This window comes from Eschrichtius robustus, chromosome 8, assembly GCF_028021215.1.
Source record: "Eschrichtius robustus isolate mEscRob2 chromosome 8, mEscRob2.pri, whole genome shotgun sequence".
In the NCBI taxonomy this organism is placed as follows: Eukaryota; Metazoa; Chordata; class Mammalia; order Artiodactyla; family Eschrichtiidae; genus Eschrichtius; species Eschrichtius robustus.
In genome coordinates, this window is record NC_090831.1 from 17173032 (window position 1) to 17193343 (window position 20312).

At 37.4% G+C, this 20312-nt stretch overlaps 1 protein-coding gene across 1 annotated transcript in view; it reads left to right on the forward strand.

The window, feature by feature from the left end:
• COG5 (component of oligomeric golgi complex 5) overlaps positions 1–20312 on the forward strand; it is a 296956-nt gene that overhangs the window by 227013 nt on the left and 49631 nt on the right. Inside the window, exons 13-14 of the mRNA XM_068550382.1 lie at positions 1395–1556; positions 3519–3618. Coding sequence (XP_068406483.1) covers positions 1395–1556; positions 3519–3618 — 262 coding nt within the window. The remainder of the gene's footprint in view (positions 1–1394; positions 1557–3518; positions 3619–20312) is intronic.

Here is a 20312-nt window from a genome sequence, read left to right on the forward strand (position 1 = left end):
TTTGGTGTTGGAGTAGAGCTGCAGGACCTTCTGGAAGGATCCTTGGAGAACAAGGAGAATGTTCGTACTTATAACTTAGTGCTGAAATTTCTGCAGAAGAGAGAAGAGGCTTCTTAAGGTCAGTAAATGACCGGAGCAAAAATAGGAAAGACATTTAAATAGCTGGCGTGGACTTCAGTAGAGGATTGCCTCAGACACATTTAGACACTAGTTCTTCCCTGTTCCCATTGTGGTCTTTCTCTCATCATGTTATGGAAGTTATTACAGTTCACACTTTACCTGCACATTTCTTCACTGGACTGTAAAGCAAATTTCATCTCTATCTTCCCAGCACTCAGTGAGGGCTGGCACATAGTATTCTCAGGAACTATGTGTTGAGTGAAATACTTACTGAATGAGAGAGTGTTACGAGATAAGTATGGAATTGTGCTGTAGGAGCCAAGAGCGTTCTGACCTCTAGGTCTTGTCAGTTGACCAGCGAAGGTGGAGAAGGAGAAAGCCAAGTTTCCTATACCTGAAGGAGCAGGTCAGATGTTTTAAAGATGAACATTTAGGGTGAAGGGGGATTTGTTTTTGTTTGTTTGTTTAAGATAATGGAAAGGCCAGTAGAAGGATCATAAACAGGGGTGATGTGAAAAGATAGAGTTAATTATATGGTTATAGGTATTTCATAGTAATTGTCAGAGGTAAAATATAAGATCCAATAGTTGGACAAGTAAATGAAAATCAACAGAAATAACTGAAGACATAGGAGGACTGAAGAGGAAAGAAGTGTTTAGTAGGCTAAATTTTAGTTTGTGAAGAATGTTGTAAAACAAATTACCTTAGAACTACAATTGGGAGTATTTGGGTGACTGTGGGACTTGCACAAGCACTTTTCATTTTGTCCTCATTCTTGTTAGTATCAGTTTTGGCATCAGAAGGCTGATAAAAACCTACACCTGTATACTTCCCTCTTAGGCACTGAGCTTGTGAGAGGGCAGCTGTTGTGTGTGAAAAGAGTTGAGCTGGTGGGAGCAGGTCTCTGCAGACTTGCCTCTCTTATATGCTCTATAGAAACATGCTAAGTGAAGGCATGGCCCCATTAGAATTAACAAGATTTTACAGTGTTACTCTTTTAGTTTCAAGCGACAAACTTACTACAGTAGGTACTGGTGCATATTATATAACATTTATGCCCAGGAATTATGTATAAATTAAAATGTTGAGTTCTTAATAAGCATTTAATTATGTAAATATATTTATACATTTTTAAACAAAATTTTTTCTTTTCTTCATATAGAGTTACATTTTATATAGGAGATATGTTTTTAAGAAAGGCATTTACAACCTGATACACTAGCACTTAGTTTTGTATAATTTAAGTTCATTTTTAATAAACTTTGTTCCCACAGTCCAGGAAAGGCTTTGAAAGACTCATTACGACCCTATGAGGCTGCTTATCTATCAAAATCCTTATCTCGACTCTTTGATCCTATCAACTTGGTTTTTCCCCCTGGTGGTCGTAATCCTCCTTCTGCCGATGAACTTGAAGGTATCATTAAAACTATAGCAAGGTATGTATTTTCATATAATGGCATGCCATAAAATGCCTGCTACATTTGTTAGTCATGTATAATGGCAGTACCTCTTTAATTTATCTCAAATTATTCAAATAATTAGTCTGGAAATTAAATCAAGAGTTTTGCATTGAGGGAGTGCACATGTAGTAAGTATCAATACTTGAGATTCCAATTAACAAAACCATTTAAATACAGTCTAAAAATAGTCAATTATCATTATTCTGTATTTTGTCAAGGATACAAAGTAAAACAACCTAATTCTTTATGCCATAGTAAATTTCTAATATTACATAGGAAAATTAACATAAAAATAATTTTACAAATTGAGAAGCTAAAGCATGGAGATCAACTTTTTTTTATCTTAAATCCAGAAAGTACTTCATGGTGTGCAAGGATTATAATCCTGATTAGTCTACTTGCGTTTGCTATTTTAAGCTTTCTAAGTGAATGTGACAGCTTTTAAAACTCTCAAAAGGGAAGATACGCTAGCAGAGGTGCCACCTGAATGGTTGTGGATGATGTATTATACTGTTGCTTTTAGACATTTTACTGACCCCCCAGGTTAATCTGCAGTTGAGACTATCTCAGTTCCGCTCATAATAACAAGTTGTCATAACAGTAGGTCTATACATTTATAGGTGAACATTTTGAGGAGTAAAATTAGTAGTTAGGCAATATAGAGCCAAGGTATAAAAGTCTAGATTCTTTTAGATGACAAATTTGAAGATGGTGATTCTGAGGCATGTGAGAGTACGACTAAAAAGCCACAGGTATAATATGCGTATCTATCTAAATACAGCGTCGAAATTGCCTAGCATCTTGATCCTAAATCTTTCCACAGTTATCTTGACTTTCCAAAGTCCTGACTATAGATGATTATACCCTAATGTCTCCGTTATTTGTTTCATATGGTAGTGGCAAAACTGGTGATGGATTGAACTTGATCTCTTTACCTGTTTATGGACATGTTAAAGAGGTATCTCTCCCATTCCCCGGTGCAGTTTGACAATGCTGTGATCGATTGTAAGGTGGGACTTGAAGAAGCATACTTATGCCGTTGTTTAATAGAATGTGAAAGTGAACTTTAATAAAATTATGTCTCACTGGTATATGAAAGGGCATTTTTGTCACACATAGTAAGCACTGATGTTGTTTTAAAGTCCTTCACTTTCTTCATAAAGGCAACCTGGTAAGTGCCAAGATTTATTCTGCTACTTGAGAGACAATAATTACTTTTCTTGCTTTCTACGTGTATATGCATTTTCATCCAATTTTTAACTCTTAATTAAAAATTAACTTTTAAAAAGTTAACTTCCCGTGGTCTTTGTAAATACTTTTTTTTTGCAATTACCTCAAATGTCCCAGTTAATCCAATGTTAAAGTTGAAAATAAGCATGACAAAGAAATACTTTAAGAATCCAAATTTTTAAAATTTCAAGTTAAATCCTTGTTATGCTTTTGATAATATTTAAAAAGCTATTTTATCAAAACAGCATGAATTGGCATAATTTCTACAGAAACTGAGTATCTTTATGTATCTTGTAATTTATATTTTTAGCCTTTGTCCTTCCAAGGTCACCATTTCCATTCAAGAGCTGTCACTTCCTTGCAGATGTCTGTGACATGCAGTGTCTCTAATTGCACTTATCAGTATTAACAAGAGTGCTACTTGAAAAATCTGCACACAATTTACTCTCTTAATCACAGCCTGAACTCACACATGACGTGCTTTTATTAATGAAAAACTGGTCATTAACCAGACAGTCTTAGAGCACTTTTTTCTAATGCTGTATTTAGGAGGGAAAATGAAACAGTGCAATCAGTTCTTGGAGGCAACCAGTGAAATCTATAAAAAAAATCACCACATTGTTTATTGGGATTAGGTTTATATGTTGCTCTTTACTTTGTTGATGAACTGTGTTGCTAATAATTAAAGTCTGTTTTTGTTTTCTCTAGTGAACTAAATGTAGCTGCTGTTGATGCAGACCTCACATTAGCTGTGTCAAAAAACGTCGCAAAGACCATCCAGTTGTATGGTGTAAAATCGGAGCAGCTGGTAAGTGATAATCCCTTCTGTAAGCTTTCATGATTTTGTTTAAAATTACTAATTACACAATACTTGACTAACTATAAATATTGAATTGACTGAATATTAATTTACTGGAAAATTTTATAGTGAATTTTTGAAACTTTCTTATGAATTTAAACCAGAAAAAAATGTTACCTCTTAAAAATTGACCCTCCTACCATTGCTATACTTACAAAATGCAGGCAGGTTTTATAAGACTTTTTAAAAAATGCATGTGCCACTTTATGGGCTAAATTATGTATATTTTTAAGTATAATTATTTCAAATTGATCAAATTTCCTGTCATGAGACCACTCACTCCAGATATCATTCATGTGCTGTTACCTAGTGTGAAATTGACTTGAACTATCAGAAAATGATTGGAGGAAGTGAAGTGCTTAAAACTGTAAAAGAAAAATGTTGATTTACTTTCTAAAGGTTCTAACCCTAGACTGTGGAAGTTTAGCTCCAAAATTACTCTTTTCGAAACAGCTGTTTGCATATATTTAAAATAATAGCTGCATGCCTGAATCATAATCTTAATTCTCTACATTAATGTTTTAAAGTTAAGCATACATATTTAACTAGTAGATATGTATGCTAACTGAAATCCAAGGAGTAAGGCTTTAGTACATCTTTAGCTGTCATTGATGGACTAATTTTAGAGAATGTGCCAAAATGTGGTATCTCTACTGTCATTATAGGGATAGCCAACCATGTTTTTTTGTTGTTGTTGTTTGGCTTCCCTGACTGCTCCAGTTGAAACATCATAAAATGAAGTACAGTTGACCCTTGAACAACTTGGGGGTTGGAGCACCTACCCTCCCTGCAGTCAAAAATCCATGTATAATTGATAGTCAGCTCTCCGTATTCGTGGATCTCCTTGTCATCCCTTCCGCGTCGGTGGATTCAACCAACTGTGGATCATGTAGTACTGTAGTATTTACTACTGAAAAAAATCCGCATGTAAGTGGACCCTCCCAGTTCAAACCCATGTTGTTCAAGGGTCAATTGTAATCTGGCTTTACCTATATCCTAGTAGTTCTACCTGGTTCTGGAATAATTTTTAGAGTAGGTTGGTAACAAATTGAACTTAAGGAATTTGCATAAAATGATCCTTGGTGCTAACAGTCATTTCATGAGACCTTCCTGCTTTCAGTTCCAATGGATGGCTCCATTGTGTTTGCATATTAATATGGTGCTATTTTCTACTCAATTATTCTTGCAGCCTTGACAAATAATTTAGAAGCATCTTTTTTTTTTAACTTTGTTTATTGAAAACTGGCCCTACAGAGACCATGGAAGCTCTTTGTAGGTAATTAGATGACTAATTTTTCTCTCAAACTTTTTTTATAGAAGCTTTATTATGATACTTATTACTTTTAAAAACATGGTTTATTGCTATAAATGAAATTCGGTATTATCTCCAGTAGAGTTCAGCGTAATTACTGAAAGTGTCAGGAAAAAAATATCCTTATGAGATAGTCCCACCTGAAAACAACATTATAAAGAAGAGCCAGCATATATATGGAAAAGATATCACTCTTCTGTGTCAGGCGGGGGCAGTGGTAAATGTAACATGTGACTTCAGTTAAGGCAGTGGCGACAAAAGGCTTTAACAAAATTAAAATATACCAAAAACATTGGATTGAATTGATGCTGTTGGTCAAATAGTCTGTGACCCTAAATTACTCAGGCCTATCATCCTACAGTGCTAAAGGATAACAGAAAGTCACTGACTTAAAATTTTTTTTTTTTTTTTAGACAGTAAACATGGTCTATTTTTGCTTCTTTCCAATAGAATACATTTGATCACATTTTTTTTTTTATACAGCAGGTTCTTATTAGTCATCCATTTTATACACATCAGTGTATACATGTCAATCCCAATCGCCCAATTAACACCACGACCACCACCCCCCGCCACTTTCCCCCCTTGGTGTCCATACGTTTGTTCTCTACATCTATGTCTCAATTTGTGCCCTGCAAACCGGTTCATCTGTACCATTTTTCTAGATTCCACATATATGCGTTAATATACGATATTTGTTTTTCTCTTTCTGACTTACTTCACTCTGTGTGACAGTCTCTAGATCCACTCACGTCTCAACAAATGACCCAATTTCGTTCCTTTTTATGGCTGAGTAATATTCCATTGTATATATGTACCACATCTTCTTTATCCATTCTTCTGTCGATTGGCATTTAGGTTGCTTCCATGACCTGGCTATTTTAAATAGTGCTGCAGTGAACATTGGGGTGCATGTGTCTTTTTGAATTGTGGTTTTCTGTGGGTATATGCCCAGTAGTGGGATTGCTGAATCATAGGGTAATTCTATTTTTAGTTTTTAAAGGAACCTCCATACTGTTCTTCATACTGGCTGTATCAGTTTACATGCCCACCAACAGTGCAAGAGGGTTCCCTTTTCTCCACACTCTCTCCAGTATTTGTTGTTTGTAGATTTTCTGATGATGCCCATTCTAACTGGTGTGAGGTGATACCTCATTGTAGTTTTGATTTGCATTTCCCTAATAATTAGTGATGTTGAAGCAGCTTTTCATGTGCTTCTTGGCCATCTGTATGTCTTCTTTGGAGAAATGTCTATTTAGGTCTTCTGCCCATTTTTGGATTGGGTTGTTTGTGTTTTTAATCTTGAGCTGCATGAGCTGTTTATATATTTTGGAGATTAATCGTTTGTCAGTTGATTCGTTTGCAAATATTTTCACCCATTCTGAGGGTTGTCTTTTGGTCTTGTTTATGGTTTCCTTTGCTGTGCAAAAGCTTTGAAGTTTCATTAGGTCCCATTTGTTTATTTTTGTTTTTATTTCCATTACTCTAGGAGGTGGATCAAAAAAGATCTTGCTGTGCTTTATGTCAAAGAGTGTTCTTCCTATGTTTTCCTCTAAGAGTTTTATAGTATCTGATCATACATTTAGGTCTCTAATCCATTTTGAGTTTATTTTTGTGTATGTTGTTAGGGAGTGTTCTAATTTCATTCTTTTACATGTAGCTGTCCAGTTTTCCCAGCACCACTTATTGAAGAGACTGTCTTTTCTCCATTGTATATCCTTGCCTCCTTTGTCATAGATTAGTTGACCATAGGTGAGTGGGTTTATCTCTGGGCTTTCTATCCTGTTCCATTGATCTATGTTTCTGTTTTTGTGCCAGTACCATATTGTCTTGATTACTGTAGCTTTGTAGTATAGTCTGAAGTCAGGGAGTCTGATTCCTCCAGCTCCGTTTTTTTCCCTCAAGACTGCTTTGGCTATTCGGGGTCTTTTGTGTCTCCATATAAATTTTAAGATTTTTTTTTCTACTTCCGTAAAAAATGCCATTGGTAATTTGATAGGGATTGCATTGAATCTGTAGATTGCTTTGGGTAGTAAGGTCATTTCCACAATATTGATTCTTCCAATCCAAGAACATGGTATATCTCTCCACCTGTTGGTATCATCTTTAATTTATTTCATCAGTGTCTTATAGTTCTCTGCGTACAGGTCTTTTGTCTCCCTCGGTAGGTTTATTCCTAGGTATTTTATTCTTCTTGTTGCACTGGTAAATGGGAGTGTTTCCTTAATTTCTCTTTCAGATTTTTCATCATTAGTGTATAGGAATGCAAGATATTTCTGTGCATTAATTTTGTATCCTGCAACTTTACCAAATTCACTGATTAGCTCTAGTAGTTTTCTGGTGGCATCTTTAGGATTCTCTATGTATAGTATCATGTCATCTGCAAACAGTGGCAGTTTTACTTTTTCTTTTCTAATTTGTATTCCTTTTATTTCTTTTTCTTCTCTGATTGCTGAGGCTAGGACTTCCAAAACTGTGTTGAATAATAGAGGTGAGAATGGACATCCTTGTCTTGTTCCTGATCTTAGGGGAAATGCTTTCAGTTTTTCACCATTGAGAATGATGTTTGCTGTGGGTTTGTCATATATGACCTTTATTATGTTGAGGTAAGTTCCCTCTATGTCTAGTTTCTGGAGGGTTTTTATCATAAATCGGTGTTGAATTTTGTCAAAAGCTTTTTCTGCATCTACTGAGATGATCATATGGTTTTTCTCCTTCAATCTGTGAATATGGTGTAGCACATTGATTGATCTGCGTATACTGAAGAATCCTTGCATCCCTGGGATAAATCCCACTTGATCGTGGTGTATGATCCTTTTAATGTGTTGTTGGATTCTGTTTGCTAGTATTTTGTTGAGGATTTTTGCATCTATATTCATCAGTGATATTGGTCTGTAATTTTCTCTTTTTGTAGTATCTTTGTCTGGTTTTGTTATCAGGGTGATGGTGGCCTCATAGAATGAGTTTGGGAGTGTTCGTTCCTCTGCAATTTTTTGGAAGAGTTTGAGAAGGATGGGTGTTAGCTCTTCTCTAAATGTTTGATAGAATTCACCTGTGAAGCCATCTGGTCCTGGACTTTTGTTTGTTGGAAGATTTTTAATCACAGTTTCAATTTCACTACTTGTGATTGGTCTGTTCATATTTTCTATTTCTTCCTGGTTCAGTCTTGGAAGGTTATACCTTTCTAAGAATTTGTCCATTCCTTCCAGGTTGTCCATTTTATTGGCATAGAGTTGCTTGTAGTATTGTAGTAGTCTCTTAGGATGCTTTGTATTTCTGCGGTGTCTGTTGTAACTTCTCCTTTTTCACTTCTGATTTTTTTGATTTGAGTCCTCTCCCTCTTTTTCTTGATGAGTCTTGCTAACAGTTTATCAATTTTGTTTATCTTCTCAAAGAACCTGCTTTTAGTTTTATTGATCTTTGCTATTGTTTTCTTTGTTTCTATTTCAGTTATTTCTGCTCTGATCTTTGTGATTTCTTCCCTTCTGCTAACTTTGGGTTTTGTTTGTTCTTCTTTCTCTAGTTCCTTTAGGTGTAAGGTTAGATTATTTATTTGAGATTTTTCTTGTTTTTTGAGGTAGGCTTGTATAGCTATAAACTTCCCTCTTAGAACTGCTTTTGCTGTATCCCATAGGTTTTGGATTGTCGTGTTTTCATTGTCATTTGTCTCTAGGTATTTTTTGATTTCCTCTTTGATTTCTTCAGTGATCTCTTGGTTATTTAGTAACGTAGTGTTTAGCCTCCATGTGTTTGTGTTTTTTACGTTTTTTTCCCTGTAATTCATTTCTAATCTCATAGCGCTGTGGTCAGAAAAGATGCTTGATATGATTTCAATTTTCTTAAATTTACTGAGGCTTGATCTGTGACCCAAGATGTGATCCATCCTGGGGAATGTTCCATGCGCACTTGAGAAGAAAGTGTAATCTGCTGCTTTTGGAGGGAATGTCCTATAAATATCAATTAAATCTGTCTGGTCTATTGTGACATTTAAAGCTTCTGTTTCCTTATTTATTTTCATTTTGGATGATCTGTCCATTGGTGTAAGTGAGGTGTTAAAAGTCCCCCGCTATTATTGTGTTACTGTCGATTTCCTGTTTTACAGCTGTTAGCAGTTGCCTTATGTATTGAGATGCTCCTATGTTGGGTGCATACATATTTATAATTGTTATATCTTCTTCTTGGATTGATCCCTTGATCATTATGTAGTGTCCTTCCTTGTCTCTTGTAACATTCTTTATTTTAAAGTCTATTTTATCTGATATGAGTATTGCTACTCCAGCTTTCTTTTGATTTCCATTTGCATGGAGTATCTTTTTCCATCCCCTCACTTTCAGTCTGTATGTGTCCCTAGGTCTGAAGTGGGTCTCTTGTAGACAACATATATATGGGTCTTGTTTTTGTATCCATTCAGCAAGCCTGTGTCTTTTGGTTGGAGCATTTAATCCATTCACATTTAAGGTAATTATCGAGATGTATGTTCCTATTACCATTTTCTTAATTGCCTTGGGTTTGTTTTTGTAGGTCCTTTTCTTCTCTTGTGTTTCCCACTTAGAGAAGTTCCTTTAGCATTTGTTGTAGAGCTGGTGTGGTGGTGCTGAATTCTCTTAGCTTTTGCTTGTCTGTAAAGCATTTGATTTCTCCATCGAATCTGAATGAGATCCTTGCCGGGTAGAGTAATCTTGGCTGTAGCTTCTTCCCTTTCATCACTTTAAGTATATCATGCCACTCCCTTCTGGCTTGTAGAGTTTCTGCTGAGAAATCAGCTGTTAACCTTATGGGAGTTCCCTTGTATGTTATTTGTCATTTTTCCTTGCTGCTTTCAATAATTTTTCTTTGTCTTTAATTTTTGCCAATTTGATTACCATGTGTCTCGGCATGTTTCTCCTTGGGTTTATCCTGTATGGGACTCGCTGTGCTTCCTGAACTTGGGTGACTATTTCCTTTCCCATGTTAGGGAAGTTTTCGACTATAATCTCTTCAAATATTTTCTCTGGTCCTTTCTCTCTCTCTTCTCCTTCTGGGTCCCCTATAATGTGAATGTTGTTGCGTTTAATGTTGTCCCAGAGGTCTCTTAGGCTGTCTTCATTTCCTTTCATTCTTTTTTCTTTATTCTGTTCCACAGCAGTGAATTCCACCATTCTGTCTTGCAGGTCACTTATCCGTTCTTCTGCCTCAACTATTCTGCTATTGATTCCTTCTAGTCTAGTTTTCATTTCAGTTTTTGTATTGTTCATCTCTGTTTGTTTGTACTTTAATTCTTCTAGGTCTTTGTTAAACATTTCTTGCATCTTCTAGATCTTTGCCTCCATTCTTTTTCCGAGGTCCTGGATCATCTTCACTATCGTTATTCTGAATTCTTTTTCTGGAAGGTTGCCTATCTGCACTTCCTTTAGTGCTTCTTCTGGGTTTTTATCTTGTTCCTTCATCTGGTACATAGCCCTCTGCCTTTTCATCTTGTCTATCTTTCTGTGAATGTGGTTTTTGTTCCACAGGCTGCAGGATTGTAGTTCTCCTTGCTTCTGCTGTCTGCCCTCTGGTGGATGAGGCTATCTAAGAGGCTTGTGCGGTTTCCTGATGGGAGGGACTGGTGGTGGGTAGAGCTTGGTGTTGCTCTGGTGGGCAGAGCTCAGTAAAACTTTAATCCACTTGACTGCTGATGGGTGGGGCTGGGTTCCCTCCCTGTTGGTTGTTTGGCCTGAGGCAACCCAACAGTGGAGCCTACCTGGGCTCTTTGGTGAGGCTAATGGCAGACTCAGGGAGGGCTCACGCCAAGGAGTACTTCCCAGAACTTCTGCTGCCAGTGTCCTTGTCCCCACGGTGAGCCACAGCCACCCCCTGCCTCTGCAGGAGACCCTCCAACACTAGCAGGTAGGTCTGGTTCAGTCTTCCCTGGGGTCATTGCTCCTTCCCCTGGGTCCCGATGCGCACACTACTTTTTGTGTGCCCTCCAAGAGTGGAGTCTGTGTTTCCCCCAGTCCTGTTGAAGTCCTGCAGTCAAATCCCACTAGCCTTCAAAGTCTGATTCTCTAGGAATTCCTCCTCCCGTTGCCAGAGCCCCAGGTTGGGAAGCCTGACATGGGGCTCAGAACCTTCACTCCAGTGGGTGGATTTCTGTGGTATAAGTGTTCTCCAGTCTGTGAGTCACCCACCCCGCAGTTATGGGATTTGATTTTGCTGTGATTGCACCCCTCCTACCGTCTCATTGTGGCTTCTCCTTTGTCTTTGGATGTGGGGTATCTTTTTTGCTGAGTTCCAGTGTCTTCCTGTGAATGATTGTCCAGCAGCTAGTTGTGATTCTGGTATTCTCACAAGAGGGCGTGAGAGCACGTCCTTCTACTCCGCCATCTTGTTCACAGTTTATTAAAATGTTTTTAAGTGAATTTTTTTTAAGGTAGTTTTACTCTTCTACTTTCATTTTAGCGTTTAAAGAAAGCCTAAGCATTAAATAACAGTTCAAAGAGCGTCATATCTTTATTAAATATTATTGAGTAATGACAAGTAACGTTTTAATGTTCATCTCTTGTTTTTTGGCTATTAATAACACTATTTCTGCCACTCCTCTCTGTTTTTAAATTTGACAAGTTTTGTTCTTTGATCTTGCCATATTCCTCTTCCTTTATAATTATCTCACTGAAAACATTTAGAAGAAAATAGCCAAGTGTTAAATCTTTAGTGAGAGCAAGATTGAAACACGTTTTAAAGTAGAATAGCTACTCTACCTGTAAGTGGAAATGTTGACTTGAAATTTGGTATGTCTGTAAAGGGAGAATTCTTTTTATAGGTGAGATGTTTAAGTCTCAAGTCCACAAGGCTGAAAAGTGACAGAAATCAGATCATTAATGAATGTTTAAGCTGTGAAATAAAGGAAAGCTAGAATTTTAACAACAGTGTGTTTTTTAAAAGGGCGACTTGAAAATACAAAACTTGAAATGTAGAATGAGCAGCTTTCCAGAATCCTAAATTTGTTTTCCTAAAGGTTAGTTGTGGAAGTTTCTTTGCTCTCAGAACATTTTAGCATGCTTAACTATAGCTTTAGTTCACATCAGGAGAAAGGATGGTAAAAGGATTTCTCAAGTTGATCCTTTGTGTGGACCATCTTTATGGCCATCGAAACTCACTATGTGTTTTTGGATATATTCTTTCATATGCCTAAAAAAGCTATATGTTTTTCTTTTCAACCTTATTATTTGAATGTCTTAGGATTTAGTAGAATATAACATATATGAGTTATATACATAGTACGTATATTTGCTTATAATAATCTGAAATTATTTTATCATTACACATGTATTTTTTTTTCTAAGTCTTCTTTGTTATTAATCAGCAGAGTTATGTGTCATAAAAACCTAAAGCTCTATAGGGACAAATCCTTACATCCTTCTTTCTGACTCTTAAATGGTACCAGAGAATTCATTTTTTAAGGTTAGGATAGGGCCATAAAAATAACTACCATTATTAAACATCTATAGTGGCTTGGATTGTGCCAAGGCATTAAAATGTGTTATCTCATTTATCTCACAACAACCCTTGAAATGGAAGTATCAATCCGCCACTACAAAATGTGGAAATTGAGGCTGAGAGAGCTTAGTAGCCTGGCCGATGTAGACTGCTAAAAGTGCAATGCCGGCAGGCAAGTCTCGAAACTAGCATTCAAACTCCAATTTGAGTCTAGACCAAGCTTTAAAACTCTCTTGTACCACAATACAAATACGTCTTTCTTTTTTACTTAAGTAGTATTGTTTTGTGATTTACTTACCGACTTTACAATATAACATAGAGATCTATATCTGCTATTTTAATACATGCATAGTATATTTACTTCTTTATTCTTAACAGATAGTGTCTTAGTCCATTCGGGCTACTGTAACAAAATGCCCTAAACTGGGTGACTCACAAACAGCAGCAATTTATTTCTCACAGTTCTGGAGGCTGGCAAGTCCAAGATCAGGGCATCAGCAGATTTGGTATTTGGTGAGGGCCCCTTTCTTGGTTCATAGATGGCTGTCTTTATTCTGTAAGCTCACAGTGTAGAAGGGGCAAGGGGGCCTTCTCAAGCCTCTCTTATAAGGGCACTAGTCCCATCCATGAGTGCTCTGCCCTCACAACTTAATCAGCTGCCAAAGACTCCCACCACCTGGGGCGTTAGGTTTCAACATATGAATTGGTGGGCGGAGGGTACGAACATTCAGATGGTAGCAGATATTTAGATGGTTTAGTGATTGAATTTAGAAGTAACAGGGATTTAGCCTTGAATTCGCACATGTGAGTTATAAGTCTTAGGGTTTACTTCCTTTAACATGTATTTAATTTAGTATGTTTCCAAGGTGCTCTTTTGTGAAAATGAGGTCAGTGTTTTTTTAGACTGTCTTCATTTAAGAATTCTTACTCATTTGTCTTGACAGCAACTGTGAAGTTATAATCAATTTACTAAGTAGAATTTTATGTTCCAAATACACAGGCACACCTATAGATGTATATATCATAATATTTTATGATTGAACGAATTGATTATATAATGGTGGTATATTGGTAATTTGTATAGTTCTGAAATGTGAACTTTAGTAGAAAATGTCACTAGACCTTGCTATCACAAATTTGAATCAGTGTTTTCCTTGTTCTCTATGTGTTAAAAGAAAATTAAAGTATTATTGTCTAAGGGAATTATTGTGATACCTTGGTAATATATAGGCTTACAAAGTGTTGTGATAACAAAATTGTAGGCAAATAATACTAGTAAGTATTCCTTTTAAAAGGTAAATTGTTAGGGCATTTTCCTAATAATAACTGTTATCTGCTGCTTTCTGGGCATGCCACATAGAATGCCAGTGTAAATGTCAAGTGTTACAAATTGTGAAAGAGCAGATGGGCATTTCATTAGGTTGCAGACCATTTGAAACAATAAGAAGGATGACCTTTAAGGGGAGCTTTCAGCTTCAGTGCAGGCCAGTAGCTGTGTACGATGAGGTCAGTAGCTCTAGACGACCGCAGGGCTTCTTTAAAAGCTTTGTAAATATACACTTTATTCTCTGTATAACGAACAAGTAGTTTAGAGACTCGGCGTTCCCATAGTGGAAGAAAACCTGCGTGTGTGACATTTAGATGACGATATAGAAACATGGGAGTGGAGTTTAACTTTTTCAGTTTTAAAAGGATTGTTTTACCGCAGCTTTAAATGTCGTCTACCTGGATACTGCTCCATGTAATATCACGTGGGAATAGCCTGTGTTATTAACATTCACGGAGAAGAGTTTGTTAAAAGCATGAAATCGCTTGGAAGAGTTTTGAGGTCAGGCGCCAGCAGAGGAAACGTTATCAGCAGACTCTCTTGAACCAAACGGACCTCAGCTGCAATACAAATACACAGATCCCTTGGGTTACCTACCCTCTTGATTCCTCCAGACAGCTTTCCACCCTTTCCTACCTCTCTTCTTACGCTGCTGTATTTTAGGATCACTCCTTCTTTTCGTTAAGACAGCTCTCTGACTCGCTTCCCAGGCTCGTTAAGAGCTCGATTGACTTTCTGGGGGCTGTCTCAGGTCAGCAGTAAGCAGTCATGCTGTCTGAGATTCAGTAGGCCATAGTGAAGACACAGAGACATGTCAAATAGTGATGTTGTAACTAGGAAATATTTTCCGCAGAAAGTTAAAAACGCAGTCGTCAGTTGAAGTCTGTGAAAGTCTGTTTAACTGTGGCCACAAAATTGCTGTATAACAGCTACAAAATCTGAGCTGCATGCAATAAGCAGTTACTGCTTATACGTCTTGGGGCCCGTGAGGGGCAGCTAGGTGACTTTGCTGACTTCGGCTGGGTTTACTCCATACCAGGCTAGCTGCTGGTCTACGCTGCCTTTAACCATAGTTAATACTCTGTTCTTCATGCCTCTAATCCTGCAGCAGGCTATTCTGACCTTGATCCCACTGTGAAGGCAGAGGCACAAGAGAGAAAATAGCCCCGTAAGTCTGGCTCACCAAAGCATCCCAGCCGCTGTGCAATATTAAGTAGCAAAGGACATGGCTGCAGAAAGAGATGAAGGATTGGGGCCAATTGTGCCATCTGTCACAAAGCCAGGTTGGGAACTTGGCAACAGAAAAAGAGAGTTAATGAGCTTTTCTTTTTAATTCCCAATGGCCTAATCTCCCTACTTGAATCCTAATAGTGTGTATTAAATTTTTTAAATATTTGTTTGTGTATATGTATCGGGATATAATTGATACATAACATTATATTAGTTTCAGGTGAACAACCTAACTTCTTTTTTTCTTGTGATGAGAACTCTTAAGATTTTCTCTTTTAGCAACTTTCAAATATACAATACGGTATTGTTAGCTGTAGTCCCCCTGCTGTACATTACATCCCTGGACTCACTGTCTTAATAACTGGAATTTTGTACCTTTTGACCATCTTCACCCACTTCCCCCACCCCTTACCCCTCACCTCTAGCAGCCGCCAGTCTGCTCTCTCGTATCTACGAGTTTGTTTTGTTTTGTTTTGTTTTAGATTCTACATGTAAGTGAAATCAAGGGGCTTTTGTTTTCCTCTGTCTGACTTATTTTACGTAGCATGATGCCATCAAGGTCCATCCATGTTGTCACAAATGGCAGGATTTCCTTCTTTTTTGTGGCTGAATAATATTCCATTATACATATACACCACATTTTCTTTATCCGTTCATTTGCCATGGACCCTTAGGTTGTTTCCACGTCTTGGCTAGTGTAAATAATGCTTCAGTGAACATAGGGGTGCGTATATCTTTTCCAGATAGTGATTGCATTTTCTTCAGATTGCTGAATCATATGGTAGCTCTGTTTCTGATTTCTTGAGGAACCTCCATACTGTTTTCCACAGTGGCTGTACCAGTTTACATTCTCACCATCAGTGCACAGGGTTCCCTCTTCTCCACATCCTCACCGGTGCTTGTTATTTCTTATCTTTTTCTTACCAGCCGCTTTAGCAGATGCGAAGTGATACCTCTTTATGGTTTTGATTTGCATTTCCCTGATGATTAGTGATGTTGAGCACTTTTTTATGTACCTGTTTGCCATCTGGGTATCTTCTTTGAAAAATGTCTTTTCAGATCCTCTGCCCATCTTTCAGTCAGACTGGTTTTTGGCTGTTGAGTTGTATGGATACATGATTTGCAAATATTTACTCCTAAGGGTGTATGAAATTTTTATGGCATATGACTATCAGCTTCATAGCCCAAAGGAATTAGAAATTCATTACTATGATAATTTACTTAATGATTTTAATTAATGTTAATTTACTTTTAAAAATTATGAGCCTTTTTCTGTATGGCCTTATTTGATGACATATATTTTGTTCCCTTATCATATATTGTATTCTTGAATCTTTGTTGTCCTAAACTTGTTTACATTACCACAAGCATATAATATTAATTTTTCCCCTCTCCTATTTTTCCTTATGTCTTTCATTACAAAATATACCTTCATTTATCTCTTCCTTTATTTCAGAATGTGAACAAATAAAACAAATAGAATTTTCCATGTCAACTCCAGAAAGTACAAGAAGTAATTAGAGACTTGAAAAGAAACTGGGCATTTGGATCAGGCCCCCATGAGTTTTCACTGCCATGTTAGCACTTCGATACCATGAAGGTTTTTTAAATATATAATTCAGCTTTTCTAGATGTTGCCATTGACAGGATTAGTCTGAATTACCTGGTCCATTTTTACTGGAATTGGAAGTGATCTTAAAACTATAGAGCTTTTATATATTTTCAAGCATCTCAGTGATCAAGAAGGTATAATCTTATCCCTGTTTCAAGGTATAGGAATATAATTTAATTCTCTAATGTATACTTAAAAATTATACTATTTTAAAGTATGTTTCTGGGAGAGAAAGTTGGCAGCATTTAGTCAGGGTTAGGCTATGGTTCACTCAGAGTACCCTGTTCCCTAGTACGCACAGTCATACAGATACGTAAAATGACAAAGATATAGCTACACTTACAAATAAAAGAGAAAGAAAACCTATATTTACCTCCTAGGGCTGCCATAGGTATCAGCCTAGTGTGACACAAGGCAAGATGGCCTTGCAAATGGAACCAAAGCCAAAACACGCTCAGGGATTGGCTCTTGCAATATCCAGCGTGATGGGATCTCTGAGCCACCAGCATTAGACGTGATTTTGAATTGCAGAACTGTGGTGGTAGTGGTCGGGAGGGAGGCATGGTTGAAAGGGCAACTATAAAACCCCCAGGCAATGGGGACAAACGGAGTAACCATAGAGGAAGAGAATTTTCACAGAGGAGCCTCTGAGAGCTTTCAAGGTACTAGGCTAGCTCTCGTATTTCTTCTGAATTTTATGACATATTTGTAACTTCAAGGTGCTGAAAAGCTGAAAATGCATTGCTGTCTACCTGTAGATTGTATGCTCCTGCTCTCTCTTATCAGCAGAAAAACAGCAGTCTTGATTTGAAAAAAAATGACAAACAAAAAGACACTTTCTTTTAAAAATTAGGATGCAAACTAAAATTCACTGCATTTGAGTATAAAAGAACTCATTTGCATCTTAGAAATTATTGATTGTCTTTTCCCTTTACTATATCAAGCGCATAGCAGCTAACTTTTTGGCAGCCAACTTTTACTAAACTCACTAGTATGAACTTGTGCCAATTCAGATGATTTTCTGAGGCATACCTAAAAAAATGGTACGTATGGAAAGTGTTCTCTCTGTGATAGGGCTCCAGAGAATCTTCTTTCTCCTTTGTGGACAACCTTTTTTAAAAATCGTTTTTCAATGTCTTAGGGTAGGAATTGCTAATCTAGGAGTTCTGTGAAGGGTTTTCAGGGGATCTGTGAACCCCAGGAAATTATAAAATGTTATTTTATATGAGTTTTTTCTGGAAAAATGTTGTAACAGGTTTCAAAGAGGTCTGTGACTCCTCCCCTCAAAGTAACTGAAAAATATCTGGAAAAATCTCTCAAATATTTGGAAATTAAATAACATACTTTCAGATAATCTCTGGGTCAAAAGGGAAATGTAAAAATATATTTTGAATTAAATAAACATGAGAATATACCATAGCAAACTTCCTGGGATGCAGTTAATTTAGGGAAATACATAGCATTAAATGCTTATATAGGGGGCAAAAAAAAAAAAAAAGGTCCCAAACTACTGTTCAGATATTCCACCTCAAGAAACTAGGGCAAAAGAAGACAAATTAAATCCATAGCAGTTTAATTTTCTTTTTTAATTTTCTTTATAATTTTTTTTGGCTGTGTTGGGTCTTCGTTGCTGCACGTGAGCTTTTTCTAGTAGTTGCGTTGAGCGGGGGCTACTCTTTGTTGCAGTGCACAGGCTTCTCATTGTGGTGGCTTCTCTTGTTGTGGAACACGGGCTCTAGGCGCGTGGGTTCAGTAGTTGTGGTGCGTGGGCTCAGGCAGTTGAGGCTCGGGGGCTCTGGAGCACAGGTTCAGTAGTTGTGGCGCACGGGCTTAGTTGCTCCACGGCATGTGGGATCTTCCCGGACCAGGGCTTGAACCTGTGTCCCCTGCATCGGCAGGCGGATTCTTTTTGTTTTCCCCTAATTTAATGAATTACTTAATTAATTAGTTAATTTATGGCTGCATTGGGTCTTTGTTGCGGTGCGCGGGCTTCTCACTGTGGTGGCTTCTCTTGTTGCAGAGCACGGGCTCTAGGCACGTGGGCTTCAGTAGTTGTGGCACACAGGCTCAGTAGTTTGACTCGCAGGCTCTAGAGCTCTGGCTCAATATTTGTGGCACACGGGCTTAGTTGCTCCGTGGCATGTGGCATCTTCCCAGACCAGGGCTCGAACACGTGCCCTCTGCATTGGCCGGCAAACTCTTAAGCACTGTGCCACTAGGGAAGCCCCCCACCCCCGCCGCAAAGCAGTTTACAGAAGGAAATAATAAAGGTGAGAGCAGAAATCACTCAAGTTGAAAACAAAACCAATAGAGAAAAATCAGTGAAGCCAAAAGCCTGTTCTAGAATTATATGCGACTTTTGTAAAATCAGTGTACATGTAGGGGAAGAAAGACTTTCCCTCCACCCTTCTAGGTTTGATGGCTGGGTCTATGAAATAAACTGACAATAGGCAAGTTAACAGGAGAAAAAGAATACAAATTTATTAATTTTTTAATATTGTGTATGTGCTTTAGGGCATCACAGGATAAAAAAAGTGAATTCCCACAAAGGGATGAAATTTGAGAGCTTCTATATACCCTCATAATAAGGAAGCCTATTCCCCATGTTGTACAATATATCCTTGTAGATTATTTTATACCTTATAGTTTGTACCTCCTAACCCCCTACACCTATATTTCCCCTCACGCCCACTGGTAACTATTAATTTGTTCTCTGTATCTGTGAGTCTGCTTCTTTTTTGTTACATTCACTAGTTTGCTGTATTTTTGAGATTCCACATGTAAATTATATCATACAGTATTTGTCTTTGATTTATTTCACTTCGCATATAGATGTTTCACTTCTGTTAATTCAAAACGTATATAAACCCTCTCTTTGCCAAGAACCCTATTTAGTTGGGAAATCTAATTTCTAACTGTATTCATTCTAATGACCTTCAACGAGTAACAGTAATGACAAGGAATATTGCACTCCGGGGAGTTTAGATCCTCTTCCTTCCTTTCTTAAGCACACAAATAAAACACTTCAAGAAAATATTAATAGTTTGGAGTTTAGTTACAAATCAGTGAGAGAAATACTTTGTAGTCTTGTGAAGATTTCTGTGTGCTCATTTGGAAAAGTCTCAAGGTATATTATTAGGCTAGAAAAAGAAGGTGAAAGTATTACATTTAGTAGTCCCACCTGTAAATAAGATAGATATATAAAATGAATGCTGTTTTATAAAGACTTTTCTATTTCCTTTTCCTTTTTTAAATAGAAGACCACAAGAAAGTGTTAGTGTATGACCCTGGAGGATTGGACTAAGGATGTGCAGGGAGAGCTTTTGTTTTTCAGTTTATACTTTCCAGTTAGCTCTGTTTCACTTTTTACGATACGCGTTTTTAAACAGAAGAAAGAATTTAATTAGCAGCCAGAGGGATTGATCACAATCAGTGGGGCTGAGGAGGCAGGTACAAGTGGCTTAAAAGCCAACAGAAGTCTGGTAGATGTTTGAAGCAGTTTTAGTTGTAGACTTTGGTAATATCACCGGGAAGTGGCACCTTCTGCCCAGGGCCTCAAGTTCTAAGCACTCTGCCTTTTCAGCCTTGCTTATATGCCCGGATTCCTGGATACTGGGAGACTAGAGACTGACTAAATGCTCTGGCTTTCCTAGAATTCCTGTGAGCCCCTCTAATATCCTTGAAACTCTAACCTCAACTCTAGA